General features: G+C 39.5%; 1 protein-coding gene across 2 annotated transcripts in view; it reads left to right on the top strand.

The window, feature by feature from the left end:
- RPS6KC1 (ribosomal protein S6 kinase C1) overlaps window positions 1-18,256 on the top strand; it is a 77,921-nt gene that overhangs the window by 45,015 nt on the left and 14,650 nt on the right. The window contains exons 10-13 of one of the 2 annotated variants that reach the window (XM_026048384.1): window positions 4,678-4,725; window positions 6,313-6,445; window positions 14,307-15,881; window positions 16,153-16,242. In XM_026048384.1, the coding sequence (XP_025904169.1) occupies window positions 4,678-4,725; window positions 6,313-6,445; window positions 14,307-15,881; window positions 16,153-16,242 (1,846 nt within the window). The remainder of the gene's footprint in view (window positions 1-4,677; window positions 4,726-6,312; window positions 6,446-14,306; window positions 15,882-16,152; window positions 16,243-18,256) is intronic. The other variant, XM_026048385.1, reaches the window with a different exon arrangement.

The raw sequence follows: 18,256 nt of genomic DNA, 5'->3' as shown, positions 1-18,256 counted from the left end.
CTAAAATTAACTGTTTTCTTAAAGCTAAACTATGGTTATTTACCAGTCAGGTTTTATTTTATTTTTCTCCAATTAATTGTACCTACTGTACTGAATTAAATTTAATTTATTTTCCACTAAGCTGTTCGATACACTATAAATCAAAGCTAAGAAGCTAATTTTTTAAAGTAGCTGCTGTCAGCATCAGAATTAACCCTTGACTTAGAAGAAAAGGAAAAAAAAAGGCAGGAAGTCTTTATTTTCCATCCCACAGGTTTATTGCTCTTCCCTACTTTGCTGAGACATTGCCATTGCAGTTTCGCTGTGTTCCTCTGGGATTTGAGATGTGTCTGAGAGCTCAGGTGCTACATAAAACACCCATGGGATTTCTGTGCTGCTGAAGACGCTCGCATACCTTGTATTTGTGGCAACTGCTCTTTGCCTGTCAGTGTTTTTGGCCGCTTTGTGACACACAAAAGAAGGGGCACAAGGAGTAAGCAAAGGTGTTAGAAATGCCAGCGTGGTGCAAAGACCTTGACACTGGCTTCTACACTGGTATTACAAATAGGATTTTGCCTTGTCTCCTTCTGCGTCGTTGGCKAGTTGCTCAGTGCCCAGGAATGTCCTGCTGGGCATTTTCCCCCCTTCTCTCTGAGATAGGATGCTGAATATTACAGTTGAGGTATTAAATACTGTAGGTTACACTGTAGTCATCCTCATAGAAACAGGTTCAACCAGCCTACGCAAGCCAGGAATAGGCAGCTCTGTGTGACCTGCTTGGAAGGGGATAGAGTTATGCAGCAGGGAGCGTTAAGTGGAATTTTGTTTKGTTTGGTTGTGGCAGTTTGCCGGTTTTCATTTTAAAAGGAAACCTTGCAAAAAAATAATGAAGAACATGCCTGTCCTCCCCCTGTGTAATGAGAAAGCAGTGTAAAGGAATGCAAACAGAAATGACTGGTTGGGATGGTGCTACTGTAAAGGAATTGGCTGTGAGATATGAGATGAGGAGAAAAAGTAGGTATTTGGGCCAGGGGCAGAGCTATGTGTGTGCACTTCTGCAGCAGTCCGGTATTGTAACCAAGAGTTGCTCACCTGCCTCTGCTGTGTATGTGTGGAAATAAGTTGAGCAAATATGCTTGCAGCAGTCTCTTTCTTTGTCTTATCCCTTTTATTGGTGATTAATTGATTTGTGTACTTAATTGGGTGGCTTTGGTTAAACCACCTCTTTAGGAATTTGCACACACTGCCTCTCGTGGAAATGACTTTTGGGTTTAGTGGGCCCGTGCAATGTATCTGGGTCAAATGGGGTACCCGGAGGAGAATTTCTAAAGTGCATTTTCTGATTCTCCCTGGGCTGCTTGGACCCTTTGTGAAATAAACAGCCTTGCAGAAAGGTAGGGATTGAGCGAACAAAGAATTTCTCTTTAAATGAAATRGATCTATAGATTATATTCCGAGCTGCTTGCTGTTTTCACTAGTGGAAAAGCAGGAAAAAATACTGGGAAAAAAAGGAAAGATATAATGTGTGTTGGGAAGGAGAAAGAGAGGAGCTGATTAGGAAGACTGGTTGGTCCATCTAGGTAGTTAAGTTCAAAGGCACGGGACTATTGTCCGTTGTTATTACTGCTGCAAAGCTGTAGCTGCCCCTTTCGTTTTGATCTGCTAGTATAACAGATGAAGGTAGCCCTAAAGGGACCAGTTGTCTGCTTTATTCCAGTTAGCGGTAGTCATTCTATATGTCTTCCTATATGGTGAAGGCTCAGTAATCTGTTCTGGTGCACCATATGCTAGTACAGTGCTGATAASCAAGTGTGAAAAATGAAAGGGAGGAATACATTAATTGTATTTGTGCAATAAGGTATGCTATCAAAGGTAATTATTTCGTGACAGTTTTAGTTTTAGCAGTTGTTTTATCATGAAATAAAAGATGGCTTTAGGAGCCTTTTATTGGAAAGACAATTGTATCAAATTAGTACCAAATTAGATTTTTGTCTTTATAAAGGTGAGCGAACCCATGAGCAGTTTTTAAATTGGTGTCTTCTACTCTACAAATGAACAAATCCTGTTTGAGGGTTAAAGAAGCTATTATTCTGTCCTTTATGCTGACAGCTTCATTACTGATTGGCCTACTGTTGGTATTAAAAAAATGTTTGGCTCCTTATGATCTTTGTGCGTGTAACTATAATATTAATACAGACCAYGGAACTGTTCATTAAGGAGAGACTTTAAATGAGGTTGATGCATGTAAATCTGGAGAGATACAGATGTTAAATGCAGCCATTCCTTTTTGTATACAGCCGTATGGCTAATAATTTCCAAGTGGCTAAAGCTCTTGTTAGCAAGAGTGCTGGGGTGTTAAGAATGGCCCTATAAATAACTTGAAGAACTGAAGTTGAAGGTGCTTCTTTTAAAGACTATTGTTAACTAAACATTATTGCCAAACAGATGGAAAGCGTTCACCAGCCTGATGTTTTTACGTCTAATTATATTATCGCCAGTCCTGTACGGCTCAGTTGAAGAGGTGTATCCAGAGGCCAATTTATAATCATTTAGCCAACACCTGTTTGGGAGATATTGACAGTCAAAGGGCACATTTAAAAAAAAAATCACATATGTTCTTGTATTTATTGCCTCAATGTGAACAGTGTCTCGTTACAAACAAACTTTCGAGAAGAGAGAAAGAGACTGTAAACAAATAATCATTTCCTAACCATTTTTGTCTGTCTTGTTTTAGCATCTCCTGTAAGGTGGCTTTTGTTTTATTTTTCCCCTTTTCAATTGTATATTGTATATATTTTTTTAACCTTACACCTTCTGAGAGCAAAAACAATTTTATCGTAATAATATATTCAGATGGTTTCCATTGTTTCTGGAAGCCCCTAAGAGACCTGAAAAGCTGTCTGGGAAACTTGGTGGCCTAGGGACATTTGTCCTTCCTTGTTGTGCCCTCTGAGGTGGAAACTGTTTGTGGTTCCTTTGTTGATAAATCTCAGCAGCAGTAACTTCTGTTGATGTTTTCCCCAGAAGATATAAAATAGCTTTTAAAATCATTTGCAGCTCTAATAAAAAGCAAACATGTTAAAATCTTTATACTTGAATGATCACGTTCAATATTGACGTTCAGTAGGCATGGGGTGTATTACGGAGATTGCGCTACTACTGCTCATACCCTCCTCAGGTTCCCTGAATGGCACAGATCCTTGTAGACTTTCCTGAGAAGACTTTGATATTGTCACTGTTTGCAAAAGGTCTTTAAAATCGGTCCTTGAGATGGAGCAGTGCTGTCACTTTTTCTGTTTGTTCTTTGATTTGTGGAACTCTCTTTGTGCTTAGCAGAGAGAAAAATGATTCAGAAATAGTGTAATTCTCATTGTCTGCATCAYACCTTGCTGTGGGCACAGCCCCTCATGGCTCTCACCCCATTCCCATCGTGGGGAGCAGCTCAAGGTGCAGGCCTGGCCTTAGTCCTTYAGACTGAGTCGCTGCATTTCACCTGTGCAGCTCAAATGTGGGTGCCAACCCCCAGGGCTGGCGTCGACAGCCCTTTGGTTCTTACTTTTGCAGCCCAATATTTTGTTGTAAACACGTGCGACTGTTTGTACTGGGAGTGTGTGGTGTCTGTGGTAAATAAGCAGGGCCTTGCTGGTGTTCAGGAGCAGGACAGGCCATGTTTGCACAGCAGTGCTGCAGCTGGGGCCTGGCACGGGCCTCTCTGTGCTCACGGTCTGAAAGCAAGTCGGGCCCTCTGCGGCGGCCAGAGCCCCAGCTCCCCAAAGACGTAGGTCTTTGGGTGCTGTGTATAGGTAGCTACACATATATAGCTTATTTTCACCACCTGAATCAACGGAGCTTGCGAAGAGGCAGTGCAGTATTTAGTACCCCTGTCATCAGTGTGCTGTGTCTAAAGTAAGTGCTTTCAGCAGCGGTAAGGCACGGTGTAACAGGGATGTTCTGCAGATGTTCTCCTTTCTGCAGCTTTTTTTCTTTGCCTAAATGGTTTAGAGCTGGACTTCCTTGTAGGCTTTTCTGCTGCAGCTTACGGATGCTGCAAAACAAAAGAGCAGCTGATGAAAAGAGGCAGCAGTGACTGTGGTGTTGGTAAAACATATTTTTGTGGCCTCTGGGTATGTGTGTGTGGTTTCAGGTGAGCTTCCTGGAAAGGGGCTTTTGTAGTTACCTCAACAAAACAAAAACCCTCCTGTAACCCACTGATAGACAACAGATTTTATGTATAGGAAGCCTAATTGGAAAAAATATGTCACTGGGAAGGTAAGTACAGTGAGGTGAAAACCAAATTACAATGAGGTAATATAGGAGGATGATGCTATGTGAAAGYTACTTTTTGTGCTTCTTTATGTTGTTATAATTTGGGTTCTGCTGAATTATAGCTGCATTTATAAAGGGCTATTTTTTGAATTAAAGTAGAATTCATTTTTTTAGTTAACTGTTGGGGAATGAGATGACATTCTAGTACCAGAGAAGTGTATCTATAGGGATGTCTATCCTCAACCATATTTCTTTCCTAAAAAAAAATATGCTTTAAAAATGTGTTACTAATATGCTGCAGGACTTTTTTTTTTTTTTTTTTTTTTTTTAAATTCATGACTTGTGCCACTTTCTTTGTAAGCATATTCAACATTAGGGGACATTTGGTTAACTTATGTGACTCAGATATTTTTCTAAATGTATTTTGCATAGGTTTTGCTTGTAATGGACACTAGGACACAGRAGACTTTTATACTGAAGGTGAGTAAAATATTTTATTGCATCTCTAAATAGTTTGGCATGGTAATGTACACCATGCAGAGAATGTCTTGCATCTAATATATAGASTTATCTCTTTGTTGTGCTGCTATGTTAATACTTATACCCCTGGCATTACCTGCTGGAATTTATCTTCTCTTTTCCTAAGTATTCAGTTGTTTTCCATTCTTTTCTCTGCGTAACCTCCCTGTTGTGCTTGTATGCAGGTTTAATCACTTGAGCTGACATGAGTTATTGAGGCCAATACCTTAGCAGGCTTTGGTAAAGAATTGCAGTTACAGTGTGTTTCTTAAAAGACATGGTAGCTTAGGGAGTGCACCAGTTTTTAAGTAAGTAAGTTGAGTTGAAAATTGCCCTTCGCCTGAGTGATGCCGCAGCTCTTCACCATTCWCTTTGGGCTTCCCTCAGCTGAAGGGTTTGATCCTGGCCAGAGTGGACTCTGGATAAAATGGAACACTGGTCTTATCCAAAAAGTCTTTCTTAGGTTTTTTATGTCAAATCTGTCAGCCCCCACGTCTGAGAGTAATGTTATTAACTTTTGAATCAACAGACAGTTAATTGTCAGGACTATTTTTTTTCGGATTAACCTTTTGTATTCCAAAAAGTGCTCAGATCAAGATCCTGACATTCTTGGTGCTGGGAATTAGTTGAGTCCAAGTCTCATGGCCCTTAGTTCTGGTTTATGAGATATGCATGGCTGATGGTAAGAGGGCCTGAAAAAGTGTGTCCCAAACAGGGAGCTATAACTGGTTGTTAAATTTTGTAACTTTGCTTTAAGTCTGGCTGTAAATTCTGCTTTAACTTTGCACTTCTGGCCTTTGAAACCGTTTACCTTACATATATGCAAAGTGCAGAAAACTGTTTGTTCCTCATAAGGGAATAGTTGTGAATATTGTATATTGGAACCTCACTTTATCTGCTGGCCAATAGGGTAACATTGAATTTCCCATTTAACTGCTTATGTTTATCAATATTGTAATAGGTCACACTATTGACATACATTTTTTTTCTCTTTCTCTSTCCCTTTCCTTTTTCCCTCCCACATCAATTTTTTCACTCCTGGCAACTTCATCTCTGTGCTACCTCCCAAAAATCATTACCTCTCAAGGAGACTAATCCGTTCCCTTCCTTTTTGTTGTGGTGGTTGTTGTCTTTACTGTCATACACTGAAAACCTAAGGATTACCTGTAAAGCAAAGGTGTTCTTTTGTCTTCGGAACTTGAATTTTGACAGTGTCTTTTGGTCACGCAAAAAAAAATAAAACTTAAAAAAAAGGTCACAGGGAAATAACGGAGTGTCATCCTGATGACTTAGTTTGAGAGAGATTCTAATAAAAACATTGACCCATGTAATTGATTTTAATGGCAGCTTTGTGCCATCTTCTGTTCTCTGGAAAAGCGCCAGATGCCATCAGCACAGCCTCGGGGGACCGAGGGGCATAGAGCAGCAGATGAGTGGTTTCTCTGAAGCCCAGAGTAACTCGGATAGATTAGTTTGGTTGATAAACACAGAGCACAGCAGGCTCCAAAGGCAACTGAGGGTACAACTGACCTTTTTGTTCTCTGTCAGGGTCTAAGGAAAAGTAGTGAGTACAGCAGGAGCAGAACGACCATCATCCCCCGCTGCGTGCCCAACATGGTGTGTCTGCACAAGTACATCATCTCCGAGGAGTCTGTCTTTCTTGTGCTACAGCACGCAGAAGGTTTGTTTCTGGTTTAAGTGTATTGCTGGAGAGAGTCAAAGCTTTACGTTTTAATCACTGGTCTTTTTCAGTGTCCAGCTAATCTCTTATACTTCAAATTAAAATATTTTTAAGAGTGAAGATGTCATTTAAGACACCCCCCACCCTCCCTCCCATTTTTCCCTCCCTTGTAGTGGATCTGATTCCTATTACAAACAGCCTCAAATCCCGATGGGTTACTTGAATTCTAGCAATATTGAAAGCTTCCAACTGTTTATTTTCTATAGGAGAGTGAGTGGTTTGACAGCAACAAAATTCTGCAGTATTTACAGTCATTTCTGGGAGATAAAGTCTTTGGCTACTTTTGCATACTTTGGCAAGCAAACCTTTTTAACATCTTACAGTTAAAATGAAAAGTATCCCCACAAGAGTTTAATAACTCTCTGTTAAAAAGGAAGAACATTTGCCTATTACCTAACATTACATAGTTATTCTGATCTGGGTTTTTAAAGAAAATAGCTAGTGGCATCATATAGGAGTTCAAAGCAGAACCACAGAGTTGTGCCTTCAAACTATTTATAAAATTCCTGTTAAATGTACAGAGAACAGGTGGCAAAAAATAATTACGTTTTGATTTTTTTCATCTAACACCTGGATTTAAATATTCCCTAAATATAATTACCCCTTTTTGTTTAGAATGAGGACAGAATATAAATTTGGGGCTTGCTAGTAGACCTTTTTTTAGGAAGTGTTAATAATTCAGTCAGAATGGATGATAGGAAAGCACTGAACTAATTTATAGAGAGGATAATTTTATTAAATTGACTATTATTTCTTTGTTTCTAATAAGTTAGGCTTTTGCTTTTGCAGAACAACTTCTATCATGTGAATGACACCCTTTACAACATGAATGGCTGTTTCTGCTGTATGTAAGTTAATTTTACCATGAGCAGAGATGCATGAAGAAATATTGCATCATATTGCAGTACTGCCTGATGGTGATTTCAAGGGCTTTCAGTGCTGCTCTGTGCCGTGGTACTTTTCTTCAGGTGTACATAATTCAGSCAAATACCTTAGTAACTATTACCTGAAGTATTACCTGCATAGAAGTCAATACATTTTGTCTGGAGAAATACTAAAACAAAACAAAACAAAGTCAAATACCACACGACTTTAAACTTGACTATTGATAAGGAGTAAAGACAAGACCGAATAATAACCAGAAAAATGTTCCTGAATGTCTTCTAAAGAGCCTGCAGTTTTGCTCTTCTATTCAGGAAGAGTKTTCTTTCTTGGGAGAGATGGAAAATAGAATGAAGAAGTAATGGAATTTGAAGGAGTAGTGGTCACATATAGAAAGCAAAAAATTAAGAGACTTAATGTTGTAGAAACTTTATTTAGCAGGCATTTAGGAAATTTAAGCTTCTTTCAGTATGGAACTGAAAGCATTCGTTATAGCAGGTGTTGTTAAAAGCAAATCATTAAGGCCAGGGACATTTCACTGGATTTGTAACCATGTCAAGGATGAGTAGGAGAGAATCACATATTCTTAAGGAAGACACTCCATCCATCACAAGTGGTAAGCTGAGGTTTCTGCTCTTAAATGAATGAGCTCTGAGTATGCAATGTGTCCATTTTTCTCATTGCTGCAACAGCTTAATTACCCTTGGTGTAGGTTATAAACTGAATAAAGTTTCCTCTCACATGCTGTAGGCAAGTGATGAGTCAATCGCCTGATGATGCATACAAGGAGTTCATTGCAGATGTTGGACCTGATCCCTTGTCCCCAACCAGGGCCATATTTTGGTGTGGTTTTAAGACCACCATGACCTGTGAACCTCACTCAGTCACAGGAGACTAGGGCTGCAAAGTGATTCAGGAGAAATGCCCAAGTTGGGGGAAAATAGAGGTGAGCTTATGCTGTCCTAGATGCAGTCTTGCTCATCCATCTGATGCCCTTGAACAAATCAGTCTTTTGATAGTGGAATATATCCTTTAAATTACAAACATAAATAGGAATCACGAATCTTGCAGATAAAGCATACTTAAAATATATATATATATATAGACCTCCAATTAAGTATAAACAGAGATAGTGATTTTACTTCATTTCAGGAAAGGATGAAAACATCTAGGACAATGTGGTTTAGGTGATAGACTCTAAAATTTTATTCTGTAACTTTATGAATGTTCTTATATCAAACTCCCCATAGTTCTGTTCCAATAGAAAAGGATATGCTGTCAGTCAGATTTAGATATATCTATAGTTTTGTGGTTATTTAATGTTAAGTATACCAGTTGTACTGGCATATCAGGAAGTTCAAGGGTAAAATATTAGTTTAAGTAAACAGTGGCTTGAATTATAGCAAGTTCAGATGAGGTTTCAGTGTTATATACAGACATTATGTATTTACTAAGCAACTTGCTATTTCTGTTTGCAATAAATTTTAACTGTATTTTTAAATTCACAACTATTGTGATTCTGAGAGCTTGAGCCTAAACTCTTGCTCTGGATGTTGATGTTATGAGCTTATTGTATGCCCAGAAATTGTCAGTGATGTCTTTGGTCCTCTCCTAGGCTTTTTTTTTTTTGTGTGTGTCCACAGTTGGAAGCTTCTGAGATGTCTTAGAAGCAAAGAAGTCCATAACATCGTCTCTGCCTTGTCAGAAAGCACTTGGCAAGTCCTAGTGTGGTAGAGAGCCAATGTGATGTTAATAAGGCCTCACTACTTCTTGGCACTAATAACTCCAGAAATTTTAGAAACAGATGCTTCAGAAATAGGCTGGGGGGCTTCCATGGGACATCAGAGTTTAAGTGGCTGTTAGAAACTGTCAAACCTCTTTAAGCAGAAGCAAGCTGGAGTTCCTATCAATCTGGAGGGCACTCGAGAAACTTCACTGTGAAGAGGCTTGCTGCACGTGGGAACTGATAGAAAACAGTGCAGAAGCATTCTGGCTTGCAAAGACAAGAGTTTGTAGCTAGGAAGGGTGATAGTAGTAGCTGTAAAGATTTGACAGAGGTCAGAAAGTGTAGGAAAGGTGATCTGGCCCTCGGCAAGAGCCTTTYCAGGAGGCTGCTTTGAAATAACAGCATTTGCTAGAAGCGCCTCAGGAAGTGGGAAGTTTGCCTAAACCAGCAAACTTTGTAGCAGAGATTCACCAGCAGCAGTGGAAGCAGTGGAATACGTAAGAGACTGGTGTTTGTAACTACTGTCATGTCAGAGATTAGGCTGGAGATAGCTCCCGATTCCTGCGTACGCCGCAGCCCCTGCACCCTGTGAAGCATCGTTGTGGTACCCGGACAGAGCCTGCCCGTCTGGTTCCCCCAGCASCCAGGACCTGCACACACATAATTGTGTCCTGTCACTGCTCGTTAGCATGAGGACGTTTGTTGAGCTCCTGTGTGCGCTGAAAAGCAGGGCAGTGATTCCAAGAAAACTCTAAGGGTAGGGCTTGTTTTGTTTTAAATAAGGAAGGGTGTTATTTCACATGGGTCACCTGACTTATCGTTGGCATGCTTGACCCTAAACAAATTCTTCAGAGGGAATTCAGAGGGTTTGGCAAGGTTTCGGAGGATAACTCCAACGGATGCCTTTCAGTACTGCTGTTTTTACTTCCCTATTTGATCATGGTTATTTGGAAGCCCAGCTTATTGGGTCTGATTTTSTTTGGGCTATCCTAAATACAGTGATTACCACATTCCAGTTCTGCAGGAATCAAATATATTGTTCTTCAGAACAAACTTACGGGCCAAGCTAACAAAACCAAATGATTTATTTTGGAATATGTCCACTTAGCGAGTCTATCAGGATGTGAAGTTAAAATGGTAAGTGTCCRAGCATTGGATGAGAAAAAATCCAACAGGTCATGAATTTTTCTTGTCAGCTAGAATAAAAACATGGTAGGAGACTAAATTTGCTGATCTGTTAGGTTGCCTTTTATCCTAATGATACGTCCTGCATAGTCTTTGTATCTTCTGGTCTTTGATGTTTCCACTTCAAAGTACTATTAATAACAGAAAACTGCAGAAATGTTTGAAAGAAGATATAAAAATTGTGGAATTAACAAGATGCCTAGCCAGCTTCATCACTTGATCACTTTGTGTTGAAATGGCTTCATGATTATTTGGATACTAACTATTTAGATTCTGCTTCTGAAACACAGATAGAACCTCTGGAGTGTTAGAAATACAGTGAAATAGGGGAGTTTTAATTAGTAGTTTTACGCTGAATAACTGCAAAAGAATGTAGAATTTGGGGATTTTTCGTGCCCTAATAAACCCAGAAAGAGTAAGCTGCAGTGGTTTTAGAGTCAATTGGTGATAAAAAAAAAAAAAGATTCATCATAATTTATGTTAATAGTATACTTCTGAAATTGTATTAAATACTAATAAACTTTAGCTTAAAATGAGAGCTTTTGTAGTTATGTAGTATGTTAGACAATTTGACAGTGACTGAGGCTTACTTGTTTGGATTGATTTCTGTAATTTTAGTTTTTATAGATTTCTGATACTATATTAGCATGGCTTGCTAATGGGTTTTCTTGATCTTACACAACACATGGAGAGAGGGGGAAAGATTATTACTATGTCATTCATAAAGGCATAATTATATACCCAGATACAAATATCACTCTTGTTTGACCCTGAATTGGACATTTTCAAAAAGGAATAAAATTGTTGTTTTTCACTATAGAACACAATTATTGAGTAGCATTTATTTACGTATTTCCACTTGACCAGGAGGCCAGTCTAGAAATATTTATATGTAAACGTATTTGGACATAATCAGAAACCATTTTTTTTATTTAGTTGCATTTAGCTCTAAATTGGAGTTGCAGTAAGTAGTCATTTTCACTGTGATCTCTTAGTCCAAGTGATTATTAATGAGCAACTTCTTTCTTAAAAAGGTAAGGTAATAACATGTTTACTAGTGGAAAACCAGTCATTGTTGCAGTTTTGTCTGTTTTTATGGATGGGCAATGTTGAATTCCTGAGTACTCTCATGAAAAAAAAATCCTTTTTGTCTTTTTTTTTTCAAGTCAGGGAGACTGGATTTGCTGAAAGCACTTAGAATTAAAGTTTGACCTAAAATTTATAGCTTTGTCTCTCCCAGTGAGGATTCTGTGGGGTTTGAGCAGATAATATCAACACGTCTGCTTTCTTCTCTTAATCTTTACCTCTCTCCCTTTCTTGAGCTGTGCTGCAACTTCTAGTGGAGGCTGAGGTGCTAAAGAAGCTGCAGGACATCTTGCATCGTGCAAAGTGGGACAAGCAGAAGGGAAAGGTTGTCCCAAGAGCAGCCTRACTTGTTTCTATTTGAAGCACAAGAGAATTCTTGCACTTCTTACACAGTCCATTCCCTTCCTATCTTAGTAGAGGAGGACAAAACAYGATCATCAAGAGAGAGCCCCTGAGACTTGTGTTTTCATAAGAACAAATTTGTGAAGCAGTACTGGGGTCATAAATACAAATAATACAGAGATGGAAGGATTTTGCATTTGCTTCTGGTAATTAATACAGTGCAGATGGGAGGAGTTAGTGTAGTTATACTGGCTGAAGTAGGAGGGTGGATTGTCAAAGGAAGTTTTGCTGTTTGGTGTGCACAGACCCTCTGTAATTCCTAAGCTGGGAAAATAAGCTGGGAAAATAAGTAATTAATAAGCTGGGAAAAGTGATTTTGAGAGGACTGTTCASTTAAAATAATCTAATGGAAAATTTAAATAAAGATAATAGTTGCAAAAATGTTCCTTCAGAATCTTGGGAACTTTTGTATAGCTTCCTTTGTCATGGRGGAAAGTGCGACACAGGTGAGATCTTTCTCACACAGGTTAAAAATATGCCTGTGCTCTCCCTTTTTTCTCCCATCTTCTTTTTTTTCTGTTATTTTCTTTCCCCATCACTCATTAGGAATAAGTGTGGAAAAGCATAAATTTAGAAAAAGAATAGATGACCGTGCAATTGACATTTTGCTTTCATTTTAACTAAACCAATTTAAAAACTGATTTAAGCACAGCTCTGTACAAAGTGCAGGGTTCAGGACGAACAGCAGTGYCCTCTCTGTCACATCCTGCTGGAAAGCAGCAAGAGTCATTTTAAGCTTCTATGTCCACTTGTAGCTTACGGGCAGAAATCCTGTGGATTAATAGATCTAGATCACAGAGTCACTGAAGGGCTGAGGTTGGAAGGAACCTCTAGAGATCATCTAGTCCAACCCCTGTACTCAAGCAGGGACACCCCGAGCACATGGCACAGGGTGGCATCCAGGCAGGTTGGGAAGACCTCCAGAGRAGGAGACTCCACAGCCTCCCTGGGCAGCCCGTTCCAGGGCTCTGTCACCCTCACATTAAAGAAGTTCTTCCTCACACGGAGAAGAAACTTCCTGTGTTTCAACTTGTACCCATTACCCCTTGTCCTGTCTCTAGCCACTACCAAGGAGAGTTTGGCCCYGTCCTCCTTATATTCTCCCCTCAGGTATTTATACATATTGATAAGATCTCCTTGCATTCTTCTCCCGCCTAGCTTTACCATTGAACTCAAGCTGTTAGATTTTTGTCTTAATATTTTTGCTATACTTATTTTCACCATAGCCAGTGAGAGTTATTTTTCCCTTCAAAAACAAGTCTTGTCTTAGCCAGAGGGATAAAGAAGAAAACTCCACATTATATTATTCAAATTCATTTTTTAAAGTATCAAGGTTTTTTCTGCCTTTGATAAGTTATTTTTGAAATACCTTGAAATATATAAAACCTGTTCTTAGGCAATGAAAATGCTTTCTTCTTTTGTTGTATTTTTTAAAGGAATTTTGCCTGATAGGAAGATTGTTTAAAAACAACTATGAAGGACTGTATTTTGGAAAAACATAATATAAAATATTATCCAAATAAGTAAAAAAACTTCACAGATGCTTAGTGGGATGGACCCTTCTGTGAAGTAGGTCTTCTATTAAGATTTTATTAGAACTCCTGTACTTTCCAGAACTTCTGTAAAATCTTTTATACTAAAATGTCTTGACTTAGCATTTTTCCTAAAGTTATTGAGGGCAGCTTTCTAGATGACTGTAGGCAAATTCTTTGGCTAGCAAAGTACAAGAGGATCCAGTAACTTCTTGATGTGCTGTGTGACTTGTGTTTTGTAGTCCTTGGTAAAAAGCGTTCTGTAAGTGGGCAGTATTTGAAAGCATARAGAGTCACTTTTTGTATTTTTGTAACTTAACAATTACTTTTGGAGTACGTGTAGTCTCTGATGCRCAGAAAATGACTTGCTGATGTGAGTTAGAGTGCTCATAAATTGTTGTGTGATGCAGCAAGCYATAGAGAACTATTTTGAAGGAGGAACGTGTTCTCAGTTAACAGARCAGTTCTTCAAAGAGAGAAAAAAASCCTTAAAATATCCCCCTAAAATGAAGTCGTTCTTTCCAATACAGAACTTGCAAACTAATCCTCCTTGGTCTCTCTCCCCTAATGTCACTCATGATTTTGCAGGTGTGGTACAGAAGTATCACAGTACAGTGCAGGTAGAACTGGTGGAGAGCACTAAACCATTTGATCTTCCCTGGTTCTTGCATCCTTTTGAGGCTGTAGATGGAGAGTAGTCACCACCATGTGACTTGAGACAGACTCTGAAATGAGACTTTATTGAAGTTAAAAAAAAAAAAAAAAAGCTTAATCTCAGATGCAGCTATTAAATATTTATGTATTAATACAAATCTGTTTGAAAGGCAAGTTGGAGTCTCTGTAATTATTTCCAACTGAGACAGCAGATCCAGCTTGCTTCATGGGCACAGGTAGATGGTGTGTTCTGACAGCRACTGTGTTTTCCTATGTTGAAATTAATCTGTTTTTGTTTTGAGTCAGGTTAATAATTTTCCCCCTTCTGTTGCAGGAGGAAAACTATGGTCTTATATCAGTAAATTCTTAAACAGAAGTCCTGAAGGGAGCTTTGAAATTCCTGAACTCAAAACATCCAGTTCAACTAAAATTCACCTGCAGCAGCCGACCCCTAGTCCTAAAGAAATCAGCAGCAGCACTGATTCCAGGGAAAGCCTTGGGAAGATGCTGCAGGTGGTGCCCCTGAAGAGCAGCCTGACGCCGAGCTCTCAGGACGACAGCAGCAACCAGGAAGACGGCCAAGAGAGTTCCAAGTGGRTGGACTCGGCGTCCAGCTCGGAGGAAGAGTGCACTACTAGTTATTTAACACTATGCAACGAGTATGGGCAAGAAAAGATTGATTCTGGCTCTCTAAATGAGGAACCTGCCGTCAAATTGGAGAGTGAAGGTCTCAATAGCAAGGAGAGATGCTGTTTGCAGGCGCGCACGGTTGTTGGCGGTGACGGCTTCAGCTCTCAGATTGCATCTCAGGAACTAAAGCTTTTCATTGATGATGCTGAGTCGGAAATAGCCAGTCCTACTAGGATATTGGACTCATTAAATAAATCAAAGAACAGCCCCATGGAACTCTTTAGAATAGACAGTAAAGATAGCACCAGTGAGCTTCTGGGGCTTGATTTTGGAGAAAAATTATATAACCTTAAATCGGAACCCTTGAAGCCATTATTTTCTGCCCCAGATCATGACAGGAGCTTTGATGCTCTGGAAAACAAAACGGGTGTGAGAGCTCACGACACCATAAGCAGAGGTTCAAATGACTCTGTGCCAGTGATCTCCTTTAAGGATGCTGCTTTTGATGATGTAAGTAGTGTTGATGAAGGAAGGCCCGATCTCCTAATAAACTTACCTGGCGTGGATGATGAAACAGAGGAGGCAGCAGTGTCGAGGCCCACAAAGTTTACAAAAACTGATATAAACATTTTGGAGGTAAAATTATTAGAGACGCCTGATGTCTTACAATTAAATAATTCTGCAGAACAATGCAAAGCTTTTGATCAAGAGCCAAATCATGTGGCACCAGARTTGGGCAATTCTTCCCATGAAGAAGCAGACGGACAGAGCGGTGTCACTGAGGGAGCTCTTGGGAGGCTGTTCACAGCTGAACCAGAGGTAGGTAGTTCAGAAGAAGGGGCTCTGTTTCCAGGGCTGGGAGCCCGCTCCATAAACATGACAAGCGAAGAAGAAAGTTTATTTGTTTCCAACTCGCTCTCAGGTGCTAAAGACGTTAGTTTAGATAGAGACRTGATAAAAGATGAAGCTGTGTTGCTGTTTTCTGATCAAAGTGAAGACTTTGGGAAAGAGGAAACCAACCCGGCTTTGTCACCAGCAGCAGAAAGTGAAAAGCCAGGACCAAAGAGTGAAGATGCAATAGCAGGAGCAGGGGAGAAGGAAATGCATCACATTTTTCAGGACCTCGACGAAAGATTAGCGATAACCTCCAGGTTTTATATCCCAGAGGATTGCATTCAAAGATGGGCAGCTGAAATGGTTGTAGCCCTTGATGCTTTACATAGAGAAGGAATTGTGTGCCGCGATTTGAACCCAAACAACATCTTATTGAATGATAGAGGTCAGGAACTTTTGCAAATGCATTTCTTTTTATTCGCTGTTGCTTCCAATTAACTGAGTAGGCGTTTTATCTTGTAATTAGTATCTTCATTTCCTGTCTAGAGCTTCATTATCAGTGCAGCAAATTCACCCCCAGTAATAGCTTCTAGTACTTAATGATGCCATTATTCTTAATGATACTGTTTTTAGCTACAAAAGGAGTAATTACAGTTCACTTCTGCAGAAAATGGAAGGGAAAAATGTTTTGATTTCTCCTGTCGTTTTGTTTTTAGGACACATTCAGCTAACGTATTTTAGCAGGTGGAGGGAGGTTGAAGATTCCTGTGACAACGATGCCATAGAGAGAATGTACTGTGCCCCAGGTTAGAGCAATCACCTACAATGTTTCACTTGGAAAGTACAAGAGCAGCTTTTGTTTTCTCGCCTCTATAATGTAGAGCTTAAGTTTATGCAATGTATGAGAGGCTTTACTTTTTTTTTTTTTTTTTTCCCTAAATGTCTTAAAAGTAAGATGGTTGATAACTGCTTTGTTTCTGAACTGTTGTGTTGTTTGTCAGAGCTCTTGTGTAAAGTGTAATTGCATTGAATGTCTTGTTTAAGCAACTTTAAGGAATGTTTTGTTTTCTCTCAGATATTTGCTGTGTGTGAGTAAATCCTGATAATTGAAAAGAACAAATAAGGGAAAGGGCAAGTTGAAAAGATGGCAAAGAGGTTTAAAAACAGAAAAATATGTACATGCAAAAAACACGAAGCGAAAGCACACAAGTTGAAAATACGCAGTCCTATTAGGCTCAGAGACACCTGTGACATTTTTGAGGAGCTACAATGGACTTGGAAAGAGTTGAGAGCTCTTTTCTTAGAACTACTTTTATCATGAGAATGATAAAATCAATATCTTCGTTTTTTTAGCAAGGGTGGCACTTGAAACCGAGCCCTCCCTCTCTTCCTTCTCTCACTTTGCTTCCTCCTAATATAATGGTCAAATGATAGTGACAGGTAACATTCAGATAGCTAAACCATTTTACTTATAACTTGATACTCTAAAAAAATTGTGGCTAGCTTAAAATACTACTTTTGGAGTCAAAGTGACTACTGGAAGGCTATTCAGATATTTCAATTTCTCTCTTTTATATAGAAATTTCAAATGCCTACATACTTTTTCTACTGAGTGCATGGGCTTTGTAACTTGTCATAAAGATACTTTGCAAGCTCAAGCCTCTGACCATGTTTGCTGTGGCTTAGCTGAAGAATATGTTAGAAGCAATAGAAAAGTTCTGAACTTCGTTTGGCACTGAGCATTTATTCTGTGCCTTAGTCYCATCACAACTAACATACAGTAGAGAACTGCTCGCTGTGAGTAAAGGTTGTAGCAAGTCAAGAAAACATTGAATTTGCACCTTTGAAGATTAATAGTCAAGCAGAATCTTTGCTGTGCAGGTGCAAGACAAATGGGAAATGGCTGCTATTACAGAGAAACAGAAAACTTTTCTTCTTTTTAACCAAGGTAAAAAAGCCAACACCTTTCCRTCTCCCCCCAACTTGAATTCAAGGCCAAGAACCCAGGGGAATCTCTATATTTCAGAGTCTCAGCAATTCTGGTGACTTGCGGAAGGGAGATGTGCCMGCTGCCAAGGTGCAGTCCATCACGTGAGGAGATGGCATTTTGTTGCCTCMCTAACCCAGCCTGGTACAGAGCTCTCCCCAGCTGAGTGTAGCAAGGGTGGGAGCGCAGCCTTTTCCCACCCTGTCACTGTTACCGAGCTATGCAAGTCAAAGATTATATTTCTGTATTTTAACAAGCTTCCAAGGACTGATCTTCGTTACCCCCTTAAAGCCCAATCAGCCAACTCCTGCAGTAATCAAGTGTTCAGGGAGCAACTGAAATAATATTGAAAAATCCTCAAATGCAAGAGGTATTTCTGCACCCTTCCAGCACGGGTATCTGTTTAGTTCCTTCTTGGTGAAGTTTTCCTCACCTCTCCTCTCCTCCTTCTCTGTCCTATCTCAAATGTCAGTTTGCTTTGTTTATCTGGATTCTCTCATTCGTGGAACCTTATTAGACTTCAGTGAAATTACTCCTGGATGTAAATATGTGCCTGTAACGAGCGAGCTATGAGATGAAGATTTGCATGTGCAAATATTAGATATAGGCGAGACAGCTGAGTCAATCTGCTCCATGCGTCTTACCTTTCATGTTTCCTCATCCTCATGCTGTCTGTGCAAAGTGTATTCTTAGCTTAGTGTAACTCTTTGATGACAATTTTTTGYGTAGGAGAGTGATACTTGCAGTAACCTAGCAATACCAAACCTATTTTTGAGCCAAGAGGCACTCTTTTTTTGAGTAATGGTTTACTAGCTGTACCTTAAATATTGTGT

This window comes from Nothoprocta perdicaria, unplaced genomic scaffold (genome assembly GCF_003342845.1).
Source record: "Nothoprocta perdicaria isolate Ctin4 unplaced genomic scaffold, notPer1 scaffold_54, whole genome shotgun sequence".
Classification (NCBI taxonomy): Eukaryota; Metazoa; Chordata; class Aves; order Tinamiformes; family Tinamidae; genus Nothoprocta; species Nothoprocta perdicaria.
This window is presented reverse-complemented; position numbering and strand designations above follow the sequence as displayed.